At 40.4% G+C, this 13,895-nt stretch overlaps 1 protein-coding gene across 1 annotated transcript; it reads right to left on the bottom strand.

Moving 5' to 3' along the window:
- Window positions 1–12,330: 12,330 nt before the first annotated feature.
- Window positions 12,331–13,275, bottom strand: LOC102874112 (olfactory receptor 2Z1-like). The gene has a single exon (XM_006896406.1). The coding sequence runs from the start codon at window positions 13,273–13,275 to the stop codon at window positions 12,331–12,333; it is 945 nt and encodes a 314-aa protein (XP_006896468.1).
- Between the last annotated feature and the right edge of the window lie 620 nt (window positions 13,276–13,895).

Below are 13,895 nucleotides of genomic sequence, written 5' to 3'. Positions count from 1 at the left end.
GCAAGATACCCTTCCTGGAGGTTGCCTGGTACTTGTGGTTTTCTTTTTTTTTTTTTAATAGAATATTAGTTTCTGTAATCAAACCCATGTAAATAAAACCTTACATATTTATTTTTTCATTATTATTATTAAATTTTTTCGTTTTAGTGAACATTTGCAGAGATTTTGGGTTTTCATTCAGTCATTGTTGCACTGTTTTCTCTACCCTCCTCCCCAGTTCGTTCTTCTTCCCCACCCCCCGAATGTCTGTTTTAATTGTCTAATTGCCACAGTGTACCTTATATATTTTATAAAGTGCATTATCCCTGTACAAATGGGGGGGGGAAATTAAGTTTTACGCATCTAGACCAACATGACTGTTAGTTTCTGCACAATGCCAATTCAACATGGTACAACTGCGATACTTTTTCCAAAGCTGACAGCACAGATGAAGTTTCCAAAATTTCAAATTCTATACGTTCATTTATTTACCTAAAAAGACCAATCACAGTGTGTCATGCATCGATAGCAACAACAGCTTTTCCAAGTCCTGTGGTCATGAGAACCAAAATGACAGAGACGTCCAGCACACGCCATTTAAAAAAAGATGAAACAAAACCCCATAAAACAGCGAAGTTCTGTTACTGTTGTGGTGACCAGGCACAATGTTTTTTTAAACTTCTCAATCATCTTTTTTAAACTTCTCAATCATCATTTGGAAAGAAAACATTCTAGAATAACATCATTATTTAAAACCAGCTCTGAACCAGCATGATCACTATTACATATCATAAAGCAGCTACAAGGAGGCATTTTATATTTTATATTCACAGAAGTATGATACACTACGATCCTATATCTTTAATACAAGAGGATAGAAGTAAAAAGGCATTATTTGAGACTTGATTCTACTTTTCCAGCAGAGGGACCATATGGCACTGTGACATAGCTCTAGTACAGAAATGCATCTTTTTAGGTAGATTTTCCTTTCGTTAGCAGTTCGGTTCTAAGTACTCATTCTTCTTCATGAACATCAGCTAAAAATCATTTGTATATCCATTCGCATCTCACTGGTTATCCTTCTGTTTTTACAATAATGGGCTTATACAGTATTTGCTCTCATGCTCCTGAGGTAGTTCATGCAGCATAATGCTCCCTACCCTCTCCTGGGTTACAGAGTAGTTTTTTTTTTTCAAAATCGTTGCTCCTGAGTGCTGCGTAGTATTCCATTGTGTGAATGCACCACAGTTTCTCAATCCAGTTGTGTATTGATGGACGTTTGTGCTATCGGTTCTTGATTACTTGCTGCTTTCCAAAATGTTCCGTTATTTACCAAAAATTGGCCCACCAGTTGTTTTGTTATAGTGACTGTGTGTATTCCTCCCATCTTCTTTTGATGCTTCCTGGGTCATTCATGATTTTGTCCACAGAAACTTTCAGTGTTCTAACTTAAGGGATGAATTTTTTTCCTTCAGTTTTTTTTTCAGATTAAGAAATATTGAGTATGTTTTTTCTTTTGGGTTTTCTAACTTCAGCTCCCTGGACATAACATTATAATGTTTTGCTTAATTTTCTCAAGCTGCCCTTTGAAATCTTCTGTTCAATTCTATTACTTCAGCATTCCTTCGCCTTGTTTTGACTTCTTTACATTCCAGTGCAAATTTCAGAGTCTCTTCTGACAATAAGTTTTATCTTTCCCCCACCTCAGTTCTCTTTGTAACCACTTTTACTTTCTTCATAGATGATATACTTAATATTATTCCACAACGAGCCAGGTCTTTGATCATTAGCATTCAAATTCAATTGGGATACATTCAAGGTCAAATTGCATCCTCATGGACTTGTTTTTGTTTGTTTTTTTCAACTTCAGTTTCAACTTGCACATGAATAATTGACAGTCTGTTCTACAGTCAGCCCCTGGCCTGGTTCTGACTGCTGATATTGGGTTTCTCCAACGTCTCTTTCCACAGATGTAGTCAATCTGATTCCTAAATACTCCATCAGGTGAAGTCCAAACATATAAACACTCTTTAGAGGTGTTTTGTTTTTTAAGACAAATATTTTTAATTAATTAATCATTCATTGTTCAAAATTCTATAATTCTATCTCCAGCCTTATTTTTGTAACCCATCCAATATTTTCCAACTTCCAGTTCTTCTTCTTCTGTTTCCAACATCACATTCCAGTCATCAATTATTGTTAATGCATCTTGGTTGCATGTTTGATCAATTTTAGACTATAAAGGTTGGTAGAAGTATTGTCATCATCAGATTTCATGGTTGGTACATATATTTCAATATTTCTACCAACAAGAATTCATTATATGTTTTGTTGTTGTTGTTGTTGTCGTCATGTGTGGTCGAGTCGCCTGCTACCCATAGAGACCCTATGTACAGCAGCCCTGAAGCTTGCCCTGTCCTGAGCCAGTCTCATTAATTCCAACACACCAACTTCCATTGCCCCAATTATAGCGTCAATCCTTCTCATCCAGAGTCTTCCTCTCCTACGCTCTCCCTCCACCCTTCCAAGCATGATCTCCTTCTCCAAGGACTGGTTTCTCCTGGCCACGTGCCCAAAGCATGAGAGACAGAGCTTCCAAATCCTAGCCTTCAAGGAGAAACTTGGTTTCACCCTCTCCAAGACAGACCTATTTGTTTTTTTGGCAGTCTATGGTACGTTCAAGACTATTCTTCAGCACCACAACTTGAAGGCATTAATTCTTCTTCTGTCATCCTTAGTCATTGTCCGAGTCTTTGATGCATAACAAGTAATTTCAAAGACCATGACCTGGAGTAGGCACACCTTAGTCTCTAGACTGACATCATTGCTTTTCAGAACTCTAGAGAGGTTCCTGACAGCAGATTTTCCCAATGCAGTTCGTCTTTTGATTTTCTGACTGCTGGTGTTAAGAGTGTTGATTGTGGAGGCGAGCAAGCTATAATTGCTAACAATCTCAATCTCTTCTCCATCTATCATAGTGCTGCCACTCCAGTGGTGAGAATCTTTGTCTTCTTGATGTTGAGCTTCAATCCATATTGAAGACTACAGTCCTTGAACTTCTGCAGCAAGCACTTCAGGGCTTCTTCCGTTTCAGCAAGCAAGGTTGTGTCATCTGCATAATGTAGGTTGTTGATGACTCTTCCTCCAATCTTGATGTCAAGTTCCTCCTCATAAAGGCCTCCTTCCTGAATGATCTGCATGTAGATTGAAAAGATATGGAGACAGGATGCATCCCTGATGCACTCCTTTCCTGATTTTGAATTTCCCTGCTCTGTTCTGAGGATTGCTTCCTGGTCCAAGTATAGGTTTCACATAAACACAATCAAGTGTTCTAGGATTCCCCTTTCCTCAAGGTTAGCCATAATTTTTTGCCTTTGCATAATAAATGAAACACAGATAGATATTCCTCTGGTACTCTTTGCTTTCTTCCTAGATCCATCTGACATTAACAATAATGTCTCTAGTGCGACGACCTCTTCTTTGTATTTCTGGTAGTTCTCTGTCAATGCACTGTTCCAGTCATTTCTGGATAATCTTCTGCAGGATTTAGCTAGTGTGTGATATTAGTGATATTGTTCAATAATTTTCACAGTCTGTTGGGTCACTTTTTTTTTTCTTGGACTGGGAATAAATATGGATCTCTTCCAGTCAGTTGGCCAAGTAATTGTTCTCCTGATTTCTTGGCACAACTTGGTGAACACAACTAGGGCAGCATCTCTTTGTGAAATAGGTTAATTGGTATTCCATCAATTCCTAGGGCTTTCTTTCTTGCTAAGCCTTTTAGAGAAGTCTGAACTTCCTCTTTTTTTCACCGTTGTCTCTTGATCATATGTTGGTTCTTGAAATTCTTCTGTGTCAGGCCGCTTCTTTTTGGTACAATGACTGTATACTCCTTCCATCTTCTTTTAATGCTTCCTGAATCATTCAATATTCTGCCCAAAGCATCCTTAAGCCTTGCAACTCATGGCTTGAATTTGTTCTTTGCTTCCTTCAGCTTAAGAAATGCTGAGCGAGTTCAGCCCTTTTTTATTTTTCCGACTCCAGATGATTGCACATTTCATCATAATACTTTGCCTTGTCTTTCTTCCTCAGCTGCCTTTTGAAATCTTCTATTCAGCTCCTTAATTTCTTGATTTTTATTTTTCCCCTTAGCTTTGGCTTCTCGGCACTCTAGAGCAACAGTCAGAGTCTCTTCTGACATCCATTTTGGTCTTTTCTTTTTCTTCCATTTTTGTAGTGACTTTTTTTCATTAGTCATTAACGATATTTTTGAAATCTTCCCACAGCTCATCTTTGTTCATTAGTGTTCATGGCTCAAACTTATGATACTATATATCACTCATAGCCATGTGCTTCAAGATAGATCTAAAAATCTGATTCAAAAATGGTCAGTGCCAGTCCATCTCCGCTCACTAATACCTGTTTTGTTTGTTGTATGTTGTCAAGTTGGAAACAACTCGTAGTTAACCCTCCAATGGGTTTTCAGAGCAATAAATCACACAGAAGAACAGCAAGTAATAGATGCTGAAGAGGATGTGGCAAGATAGAAACTCTTATACTTTATTGGTGGGATTGTAAAATGGTACAACCACTCTGGAAGGCAGTTTAGTGCTTCCTCAAAAAGCTGAACATAGAAATCCCATAAAACCCAGCTATTCCATTCCTTATAATATACTTCAAGAAAATGAGAAATGAGGCACAAAGACTCACATACCAATGTTCATAGCAGCATCACAGGAACATGGGAACAGCCCAGATGTCCAACCACAATCTAATAGGTTGAGAAATTATGGTACATTCACGTGATGGAATACTATGCAATACGCAGGAGCAATCCTTTTGTAAATCACCGCCTACCTTGGGAGGGACTGGAGAGCATTATGCTAAGTGAGCTAACTCAGTCTTATAGGGACAAATACTGTATAAGACCATTCATTATTCTAGAACATGTATGAGGATTCAAGGTCGGGAGGGTGGGAGCAGATGGGTGAGGATCGGGGGGGAGGGCCTAATCATAGGGTCAGGTCACACAATTTCATGGGTGGGGGAGGCGAGGATTAAAGAAATGGAAAGATCCAATGTGAAAAACAATGTATACGAACTTTGTAAATAAACCAGAGTAAAACAATTAAAAAAAAAAGATTGTAAGGAAGAAATATGATGGGGGGGCAGAGAAAAATAAAATCCTTCATGTAAATTTAGATGCTGCAAAGTTCCAACAAGATGTCAGGCTGAAGGCGTCTCTTAAGTCGTATAGGTGCAGGAGCTGACTAAGCCCAGGTGGACAGGACAGATAGCCAGGTGCTGGCTAATGAATCCTTAGATTAGGAGGCAATACAACAGGTTGATGGCTCAAACCTCAACAATCATAGATCAGATCATGAAAGCAAGATACAGGATCTTGATAAGGCAAAATGATAGTAAGCTTTGCCACAATACAAGTTGTATTCCTGAGGAAATTCCTTTCCAACTGACTGGCTATTCAAGTATGTCTAATCACGTAGGTGATATATGATGTCAGATGTTATACGTGGAATGACCACCTCATAACTGTCAAGTCAGACATCTGTAGCTCCATCAAGCTGATATAACCTTACCCATTAAAGCTGAATGAAAGAAAATGCAATATTAAAATTGCCTATATTTCTTTATTGTTTCTGGGTTTGGTGGTTAGGACCTTTGTTTTCTTTTTTTATTTTTTTAAATTATTATTAAATTTTATTAGTTTTAGTGAACATTTACAGAGATTTTGGGTTTTCATTCATTCATTGTTGCACTGTTTTCTCTACCCTCCTCCCCAGTTTGTTCTTCTCCCCCCCCATGTCTATTTTAATTGTCCAATTGCCACAGTGCTTGTCGAAGCCAGTTCTGATTAATTTCCTTTGTCAGTGTGTCCTTTGCCATTCCCTGTCTCTCCTCCCTGAGAGAGACTTCACCCTGATTCATAAGGAAAAGGGGATGGCACATTCTCTTAGCTACTTCCTGCTGAAAAGGGATGTTGTGGGTTTCAGGGTGAAGATCTTCTCTCACTACTCTAAAGGGCCCCTTTGGCAGTAGGAAACACATAGACTATTATGGAGATTGATTTTGGAATTTAGATTCACTTCTGACATCAATTATCAATTGTGCTTAGCCGTACATGTTCATATCCTTGAAGATGTATCATGGAAGTGTTGCAGCCTAGAAGATACAAATTTAACTAACAAGTTAAAAGTACATGAGTCAAAAATTAAAAAGCAATAATATTCCGAGTAGAAGTTCTAATAGCGGCACAAATCGAGTTACAGAGGGAGGGTGGTTCTTACAATAAAAGGCCTATAGACTAGCAGTTTGTCTATTATAGTGTAGAGGTTAGGAACCACAAGATGTAGAGGCTCAGCTATGTCATTTATGGTTCTTAAGTCCTGGAGAAAATTCCATCTACCACTGGGTTGTTTTCCTTTGTTTTCTTGATATTGAGATGTACTCCATGTTGAAGGCTATAGTCTTTGATCCTCTGCAATTATCATTCAAGTCCTCCTCACTTCCAGCAAACAAGGTTATTATCTGCATAACATAGGTTGTTAAGTCTTTCTCCAAATCTTTTTTCATTTTACACTAGTTTATTTACGAAATTGTTTCTGTTTTGAAATGTGATTACCAGCATTTCTTAACTTCAGAAACAGTGTGTTTTCTTTTCCATGGATGATTCTAGACAACTCCAAATACCAAAGTTGAGATTAAGTGGTTGGCAACAAATTTACCCACTCACACATCACTGCTCGGGGCTTAGTAAGAAGCTAATTTCTTAGACACATACAAACTTATACAAGTACTCAGACAAACACACTTCCTCTTTGTCTGCTTTCCTATCTCTGTCTCTTTCACACACACAAGATGAAAGGCACACTCACAAAAACCAACCACAACTCTTCCTAGAAGTTTCCTCAGACATCTCTAAAATAACAGGTTTACTTGGAACCAGAGGGAAAGAGGAAGCAGTGATCTGCTTCTGGGAAAAATCAGCCTTTGAAAGCTCTATGGACATGTGCACAGTCACCCTAAGTCGGAGCCAACCCAAAGCCAACTAGTGGGTGGGTTCATCGGTTGTTTTATTCACTTCTAATGAGTCCACCCTGGAAAATATCAAAATTAGAAACTCAACAGCCATGGAAAAGAAAAATCTTATGCTTATTTGTCATCTTGTTGGTGCAAACAATTAGCACATCCAGTTGTCAACCAAAAAAAAAAAAGACTAGAGATGTAAGTTCACCCAGAGGCACCTCTGAAGAAAGGTTTGGAATTCAAATACTGTTGTTATTAGGTGTCTTCCAGCCAACGATGACTCATAACAAGGATAAAAAATCAAAATCTCACCCCATCCCACTTCAATCTCACAAGCTCCATTCTGCTTAAGCTTATTGTTTCGGTCACTATTGAGGCATCTCGTTGAGGGACTTCCGCTTCTTCACGAATCCTCTACATTCCCAAGCATGATATGCTTTGCCAATGGCTGGTCCTTCCCAAAAATATGCTCAAAGGACACGAGATACAATCTCTCCACTCTTGCTTCTAAGAAGCCTTCTGGCTGCACTTCATCCAGGACATAATTGTTTGTTCTTTTGGTAGTCTATATCCAATACTCTTCACCAACATCACCATACTCTTGTTGTTGTTGTCATTGTTGTTGTTAGGTACTGTCAAGCTGATTATGACTTATAGTAACTCTATGAACAACAGATCTGAACTCTGTCCTATCCTGTGCCATCCTCATCACTTCTGATATCCTTGAGTCTATTGCCGCAGTCACTGTCAACCCATCTTGTTCGAGATCTTCCTCTTTTTCACCTAACCTCCACCTTTCCAAGCAGGATGGCTTTTTCGCAAGGAAAGGCCACTCCTACACATGCCCAAAGTATGTGAGATGAAACTTTGTCATCTTTGCCTCCAAGAAGCATTCTAGCTGCATTTACTCTAAGACTTATCTGTTCTTTTGCTAGTCCTTAGGTTACTAAGTACTCCTCTCCAACACTGCAGCTCAAAGACATCCATTGTCTTTCTGTCTTCCTTATTTATTATCCAGCTTTCAGATGCAGAGCAAATGACTGAAAAGACCATGGCCTGAATCAAGTGCACCTCAAACTGACATCATTGCTCCTAAGTAATTTGGAGAGGTCCTTGACAGCAGACTTTCCCAATGCAATACATCTCCTGATCTCCTCACTACCAAGAATGTTGATTATCCAAGTAAGATGAAATTGACAATTTCAATCTTTTTACATTTGTTGTTGTTATTGTTAGTCATCTGCAACTCATAGTGACCATATGTACAACAGCCCTAAACCTTACTCTATCCTATCTTATTGTCTCTGGCACACCTACCCCCATTACCCCAGTCACTGAATTAATCCATCTCATCGAGGGTCTTCCTCGCCTGTGCTGTCCCTCCACCCTCTCAAGCATGACAGCCTTCTCCAAGGACTGATCCCTCCTTGCAACATGCCCAAAGTATATTATATGAAGCTTCAGAATCCTTGCCTCCAAGGAACAGCCTGGTTTAATCCTCTCTAGGGTGAACCTCTTTGTTCTCTTAGCAGTCCCTGGTATGTTCAATACTCTTCTCCAACATCACAGCTCAAAGGTATCAATTCTCCTTCTATCATCCCTCATCATTGTCCAGCTCTCTGATGATGCAAGTGATTACAAAGGCCATGGCCTGTATCATGGAAAACCTTAGTCTGCAGACTGAGATCATTGCTTTTCAGTACTTTGAAGAGGTCTCTGACCGCAGACTTTCCCAACACAGTATGTCTTTTAATTTCCTGGCTGCTGGTGCCAAGAGTGTTGATTGTGGAGCCAAGCAAACTAAAGCTGTTTACAATCTCAATCTCAATCTCTTCACCATCCATCATGATGCTGCCAATCAGCCCAGGGTGAGAATCTTTGTTTTCTTGATATTGAGCTTCAATCCATCCTGAAGGCTGCAGTCCTTAGAGTCTCCTCAAATTCAGCAAGCAGGATTATGTCATCTGAATAACACAGATTGTTGATGGGTCTTCATCCAACACTGATCCCACATTTCTCCTCATAGAGCCCTGGCTCCGGGATAATCTGTTCTGCATATAGATTGAAAGGTATAGAGATAGGACACATCCGTGGCATACATCCTTCCCAATTTTGAATCATGCAGTGTTCCCTTGCTCTGTTGTGATGACTGCATCCTGGTCCAATGGTTAAAATCCAAGCACTGACATTAACAAATACTGATGACAATACAAGCAACAGGAATCTTTATTCTTTGCTTTACTGAAAAGCAAAATTACAGAGTCGCTCTGGAGGGCTATGTGGCAGTTTCTTATGAAACCAAACAAACTCTTAGTGTATAACCCACTAATTGCAGTTCTAGCTACTTATCCAAAAGAGTTTAAAACTTTTACACACACAAAAGCCTACATACAAATGTTCATAACAACTTTATTCATATTTTCCAAAAATTGGAAGCACCCAAGCCATCCTTCAAAATTTCAGTGGACAAGTGAACCATGACGCATGTAGACATTGGAATATTATTCAACAGCAAAACGATCAAGGCACAAAAGACCGAACGTACATATTCCTAACTGACAAAGCCAGTTTGAAAATGTTCATTGAAATTATACATCAATGAAATGGACAAATTCCTATAAACATAAAAACAATGGTTAGAATTTAATGTACATGACATTGGGGAATGTTGTTGTTGTTGTTGTTAGGTGTCATTGAGTGGGTTTCTACTTAGAGCAATCCTGTGAACACAACAAAACCCTGCTCTTTTCTCATGATCTCTGCCTTATTAAACATGTTGTAGTCACCAAGTCAATCAATCCATCATGTTAAGAGTCTGCCTCTGTTTCAAGGATCCTCTACTTTTCCAAGCATAACGCCTTTCTCCGTGAACTTCTGAAAACATGCCTTAAGTATGTGAGATGAAGTTTCACCAACTTTGCCTCTAAAGAACACCTTATTTCTACTTCCTCCAGGACAGATTTGTTTCTTTGGCAATCTGTGGGATTTTCAGAACTCTTCTTCAACACCACAGTTCAAATGCATCCATTCTCTTCAGCCATTCTTATTTATTATCCAACTTTCAGATGAATAGGAAGCAATTTCATATTCCATCACTCGGATCAGGAACATCTTGATCTTTAAATTCTTGCTCTTCAGCACTTTGGCAAGGTCCTTAACAGTAGATTTTTTCCGATTAAATACATTTTGATTTCTTGACTGCTACTACCACAGATGTTGATTGTGGATCCAAATGAAATGTTAACAGCTTCAATCTTTTCTCCATCTATCATGATGATGGCTACTGGTCCAGTAGAAAAGTTTTTGTTTTCTTGATGCTGAGATGTAATTCATGTTGAAGGCTATAATCTTTTACCTGCTTCAGTAAGTGCTTCAAGTCCTCTTCACTTTCAGCAATGAAGGCTCTGTCATTTTCATGACTTAGGTTGTTGAAGAGCCTTCCTCCAATTCTCATGCCACATTCTTCTTCATGAAGTCCAACTTCTAAAATGATGTACTCAGCATACAAATAGAATAAGTATGGAAATAAGATACAACTTTGCTGAATATCGTTCCTGATTTTAAACTATACAGTATCTCTTTGTTGCGATCAATGACTGTTTCTTGGTCTATGTACAAGTTACACATAAACACAATTAAATCAGTTGAATGTTTCAGAATTCCCATTCTTCTCAAAGCTAGCCATAATTTCTTTTTTTGTGCTGAAACCCAGGACTATCCATAATTTCTTATGATCCATACAGTATATCTTTGCTGAACCAATAAGATATAGACAAACATCTTTTTTTAATATTCTCTACTTTTAGCCAAGGTCCATATAATATCAGCAATGTTACCATTCATTCTATGGCCTCTTTTGAATTCAGGCTGAATTTCAACATCATTAATACCACATGCAAGTAAAATCTTGCTGAAGATTATTAAAAACATCTGGAACAGCACATCAACATGGAACTGCCAGAAATCCGGGCCATAAGGGGATTTTAAAGGCATTTTCATTCAAGGATGGTTGGTCTGGCCATTCTAATAGCAGGAAGTTAGCTTTGTTCAAACAGCACAGCTATCCCATGACAAAAAAAAAAGAAAAAAATTCATTCTCTAGTCAAAAGGTTGATTGTATAAGGCTGCATCTTCTGATTAATGAAACTGATCCCTCTGGAGTGCACACTAGGTACAATTAAGTAGTCAGAGATGTTGGGAAGTACAACTCATTAAAAAAAATAAAATAAAATGGCCAGACCTAAACTGACAATGGATATACTTTTAAACTTCAAATCTTAACAGATTTTAACACAAATGTTATTACACGTAACTGGAAGGCATCATTCCTCTTTCTTCGTAATTGTACCCTTTGCACCACTACTTTGTGATTCTCATTTCTATTAATCCTTCTATTATACCCTTTCCTACTTTCCGAGCTTTATGTTTTGAGCAAGCGCTCAAAATGCTTTCTCTTCTGGCCTTCCATCTTGGGTTAGTCAGAGGAGCATGTTCCTGTCTGATGTTACTGTTCACCATACAGCGCTTGGATGAATGTGGAGCTGTAGGGGTCAGTTTTGTTCTGGGTTCGATGAGTGAGTAAGGAATACAATCATGGAGGTTTCACTAGTCTCTATAGGACCAATACATCTGGTCACTTTATGTCGCTGAATTTTATTCCACATTTTTGCCCCCCTCTGTCCAGGACCCTCTACTGTGATCCTGTATAGAGTGGTCAGTAGTAGTAGCTGGGTACCAGCTGGTTCTGTTGTCAAGGCCACAGGGATTGAGAGTAGGGAAGTTCACTTGTCCGGTGGACTACTTGTTTCTGAATCTGCTTCTCTTCCCTCTTACTTGTTCAGGACAGGGCGAGGCCTTTAGTTGCACCCTTGAGGCTGCTCTCAGCTCTTAAGACCATTGCAGTGGCTGTCACTTCAGGTGGTCATTGGTGAGGTACTCTCTCTCTCTCTTTAGGTCTCATTTGTTAACAATTAAAGAAATTACAATTCTTACATCACAAAGCCTTCATGAGAATGAAAGGGAGTATACTGAGCAGATCGGGGGGCAGAAATGTTAGCACTTAACAACCTTCAGTTTAACATCCTCTCATTTGTACAAAGCTAGTGAAGGAAGGTATTTTAAGTGATTATCAATGTTACCTTTGGTTTCCACAATTGAATCCAAGTAGTTATGGATCTGGGAGAAGCTGGACAGATGGCTAAGCCTTGGACTTGAGGCTTTAGCAGCTGCACCACAAATGGGTGCTTTGGGGGAGTTGGGGTTGACGGAGGCTCATTGGTGTCACACCAGGAGGACACTGTGTGGTCTTCACTTTGGCCTGAGTCCAGCTCTCTTGAGCATTTTGACTAAAGCCACTCTCACCTCCCGGTTCCTCAGGCTGTAGATGAGGGGGTTGAGTGTGGGCGTGACCAAGCTGTAAAAGAGGGAGACCACATTGTCCTGGTGTGGGCTGTGGTAGGCACCTGGCACCATGTACATGAACACAGCCGCTCCGTAAAAGAGCCCCACCACCGTGATGTGCGACGAGCAGGTGGTGATGGCTTTGTGCCGGGCCTCATCCGAGCGCATGCGTAGGACAGCCCCCAGCACGTGGCCGTAGGAGGTGGCGATGAGCGAGAGTGGAAGCACCAGGATCAGCACTCCGGAGATGGACAGCGCCAACTCATAGGCGGAGGTGTCTGCACAGGAGAGTTTCAGCAGCGCAGGCACCTCGCAGAAGAAGTGGTCCACCACGCGGGAGGCGCAGTAGGGGAAAAAGTGCATGGTGATGGAGGTTTGGACAGAGGCGTTGAGTACCCCTGCCAGCCAGGAGGCGCCCACCATGAGCACGCACACCTGGCGTCTCATGAGCAAAGGATACTGCAAGGGGTAGCACACGGCGACGTAACGGTCATAGGACATGAGGGCCAGGAGGACGACCTCAGCCACCCCCATCATCGTCAAGAAGAATATCTGAGCTGCACAACCCCCAAAGGAGATGGCTCCCGCTCCCTGCAGGAAATCGGCTGCCATCTTGGGGATGGTGACCAGTGGGAAGCCAACATCAAACAGAGAGAGCTGACTGAGCAGAAAGTACATGGGTGTGTGCAGGTGGGAGTCCATGCGGATGAGAAAGAGCAGGATGGTGTTTCCCAGAAGGCCCGTGATGAACACAGCGGCCACCAGGGAGAAGAGGAGCTCGTCCGACCCTGAGTGGCTGAAGAGGCCCAGCAGAATGAAGTCCGAGCCCACTGACTGGTTCACATCCCCCATTGCTTCATAAAGCACACTTTCACTGCAGGGGGGAAAAATGAGACCTTGGAATGAGAATAGCAAATAAGGATCATTTCACATGGTAACAGCAATCAAATTGGGAATGCAGCTGTGAGGTGTGGTTTTGTGCAACTGCCTGGTTGCTGTTTTGAGAAGAGTCATGAAGTCATGACTAGAATCAGGAAGGAGGGAGGAAAGGCATGTTCTATTAGTAATATGTGTCCCAGGGATGGGATGGGAAAACAGCAATACGCATTTCCTGGCAAGACTCTTGACACAACCCAGACTCTTTGCAATCAAAATCTTGAAGTAAAAAATAATAATAATAATAATAATCTTGAAGTCCAAGAGAAGCTGCAACCCTATCCCATTGCTAGTGGGAATGAAAAATGGTATGGCCACTGTGGACAACATTTTTATGACTCCTCAAAGAGTTGGAGCCAGAACTCAACAGTCTAGCCCTACAAAAGCTGAAAGCGGGCATTCAAACAAACTTCTGCAGCAAGGTACAGGACCTGAACTGTCTATTAACAGATAAATAGTTGAACAAATGGAGTATATAAATGCAGTGGGATACTTTTTTGACCCCTACAAAAAGGAAGTCTTTATAATGAGAGAGA

The sequence above is a fragment of the Elephantulus edwardii genome, unplaced genomic scaffold, assembly GCF_000299155.1.
Source record: "Elephantulus edwardii isolate Elephantulus edwardi_28Jun2011 unplaced genomic scaffold, EleEdw1.0 scaffold00185, whole genome shotgun sequence".
NCBI classification, from domain to species: Eukaryota; Metazoa; Chordata; class Mammalia; order Macroscelidea; family Macroscelididae; genus Elephantulus; species Elephantulus edwardii.
This window is presented reverse-complemented; position numbering and strand designations above follow the sequence as displayed.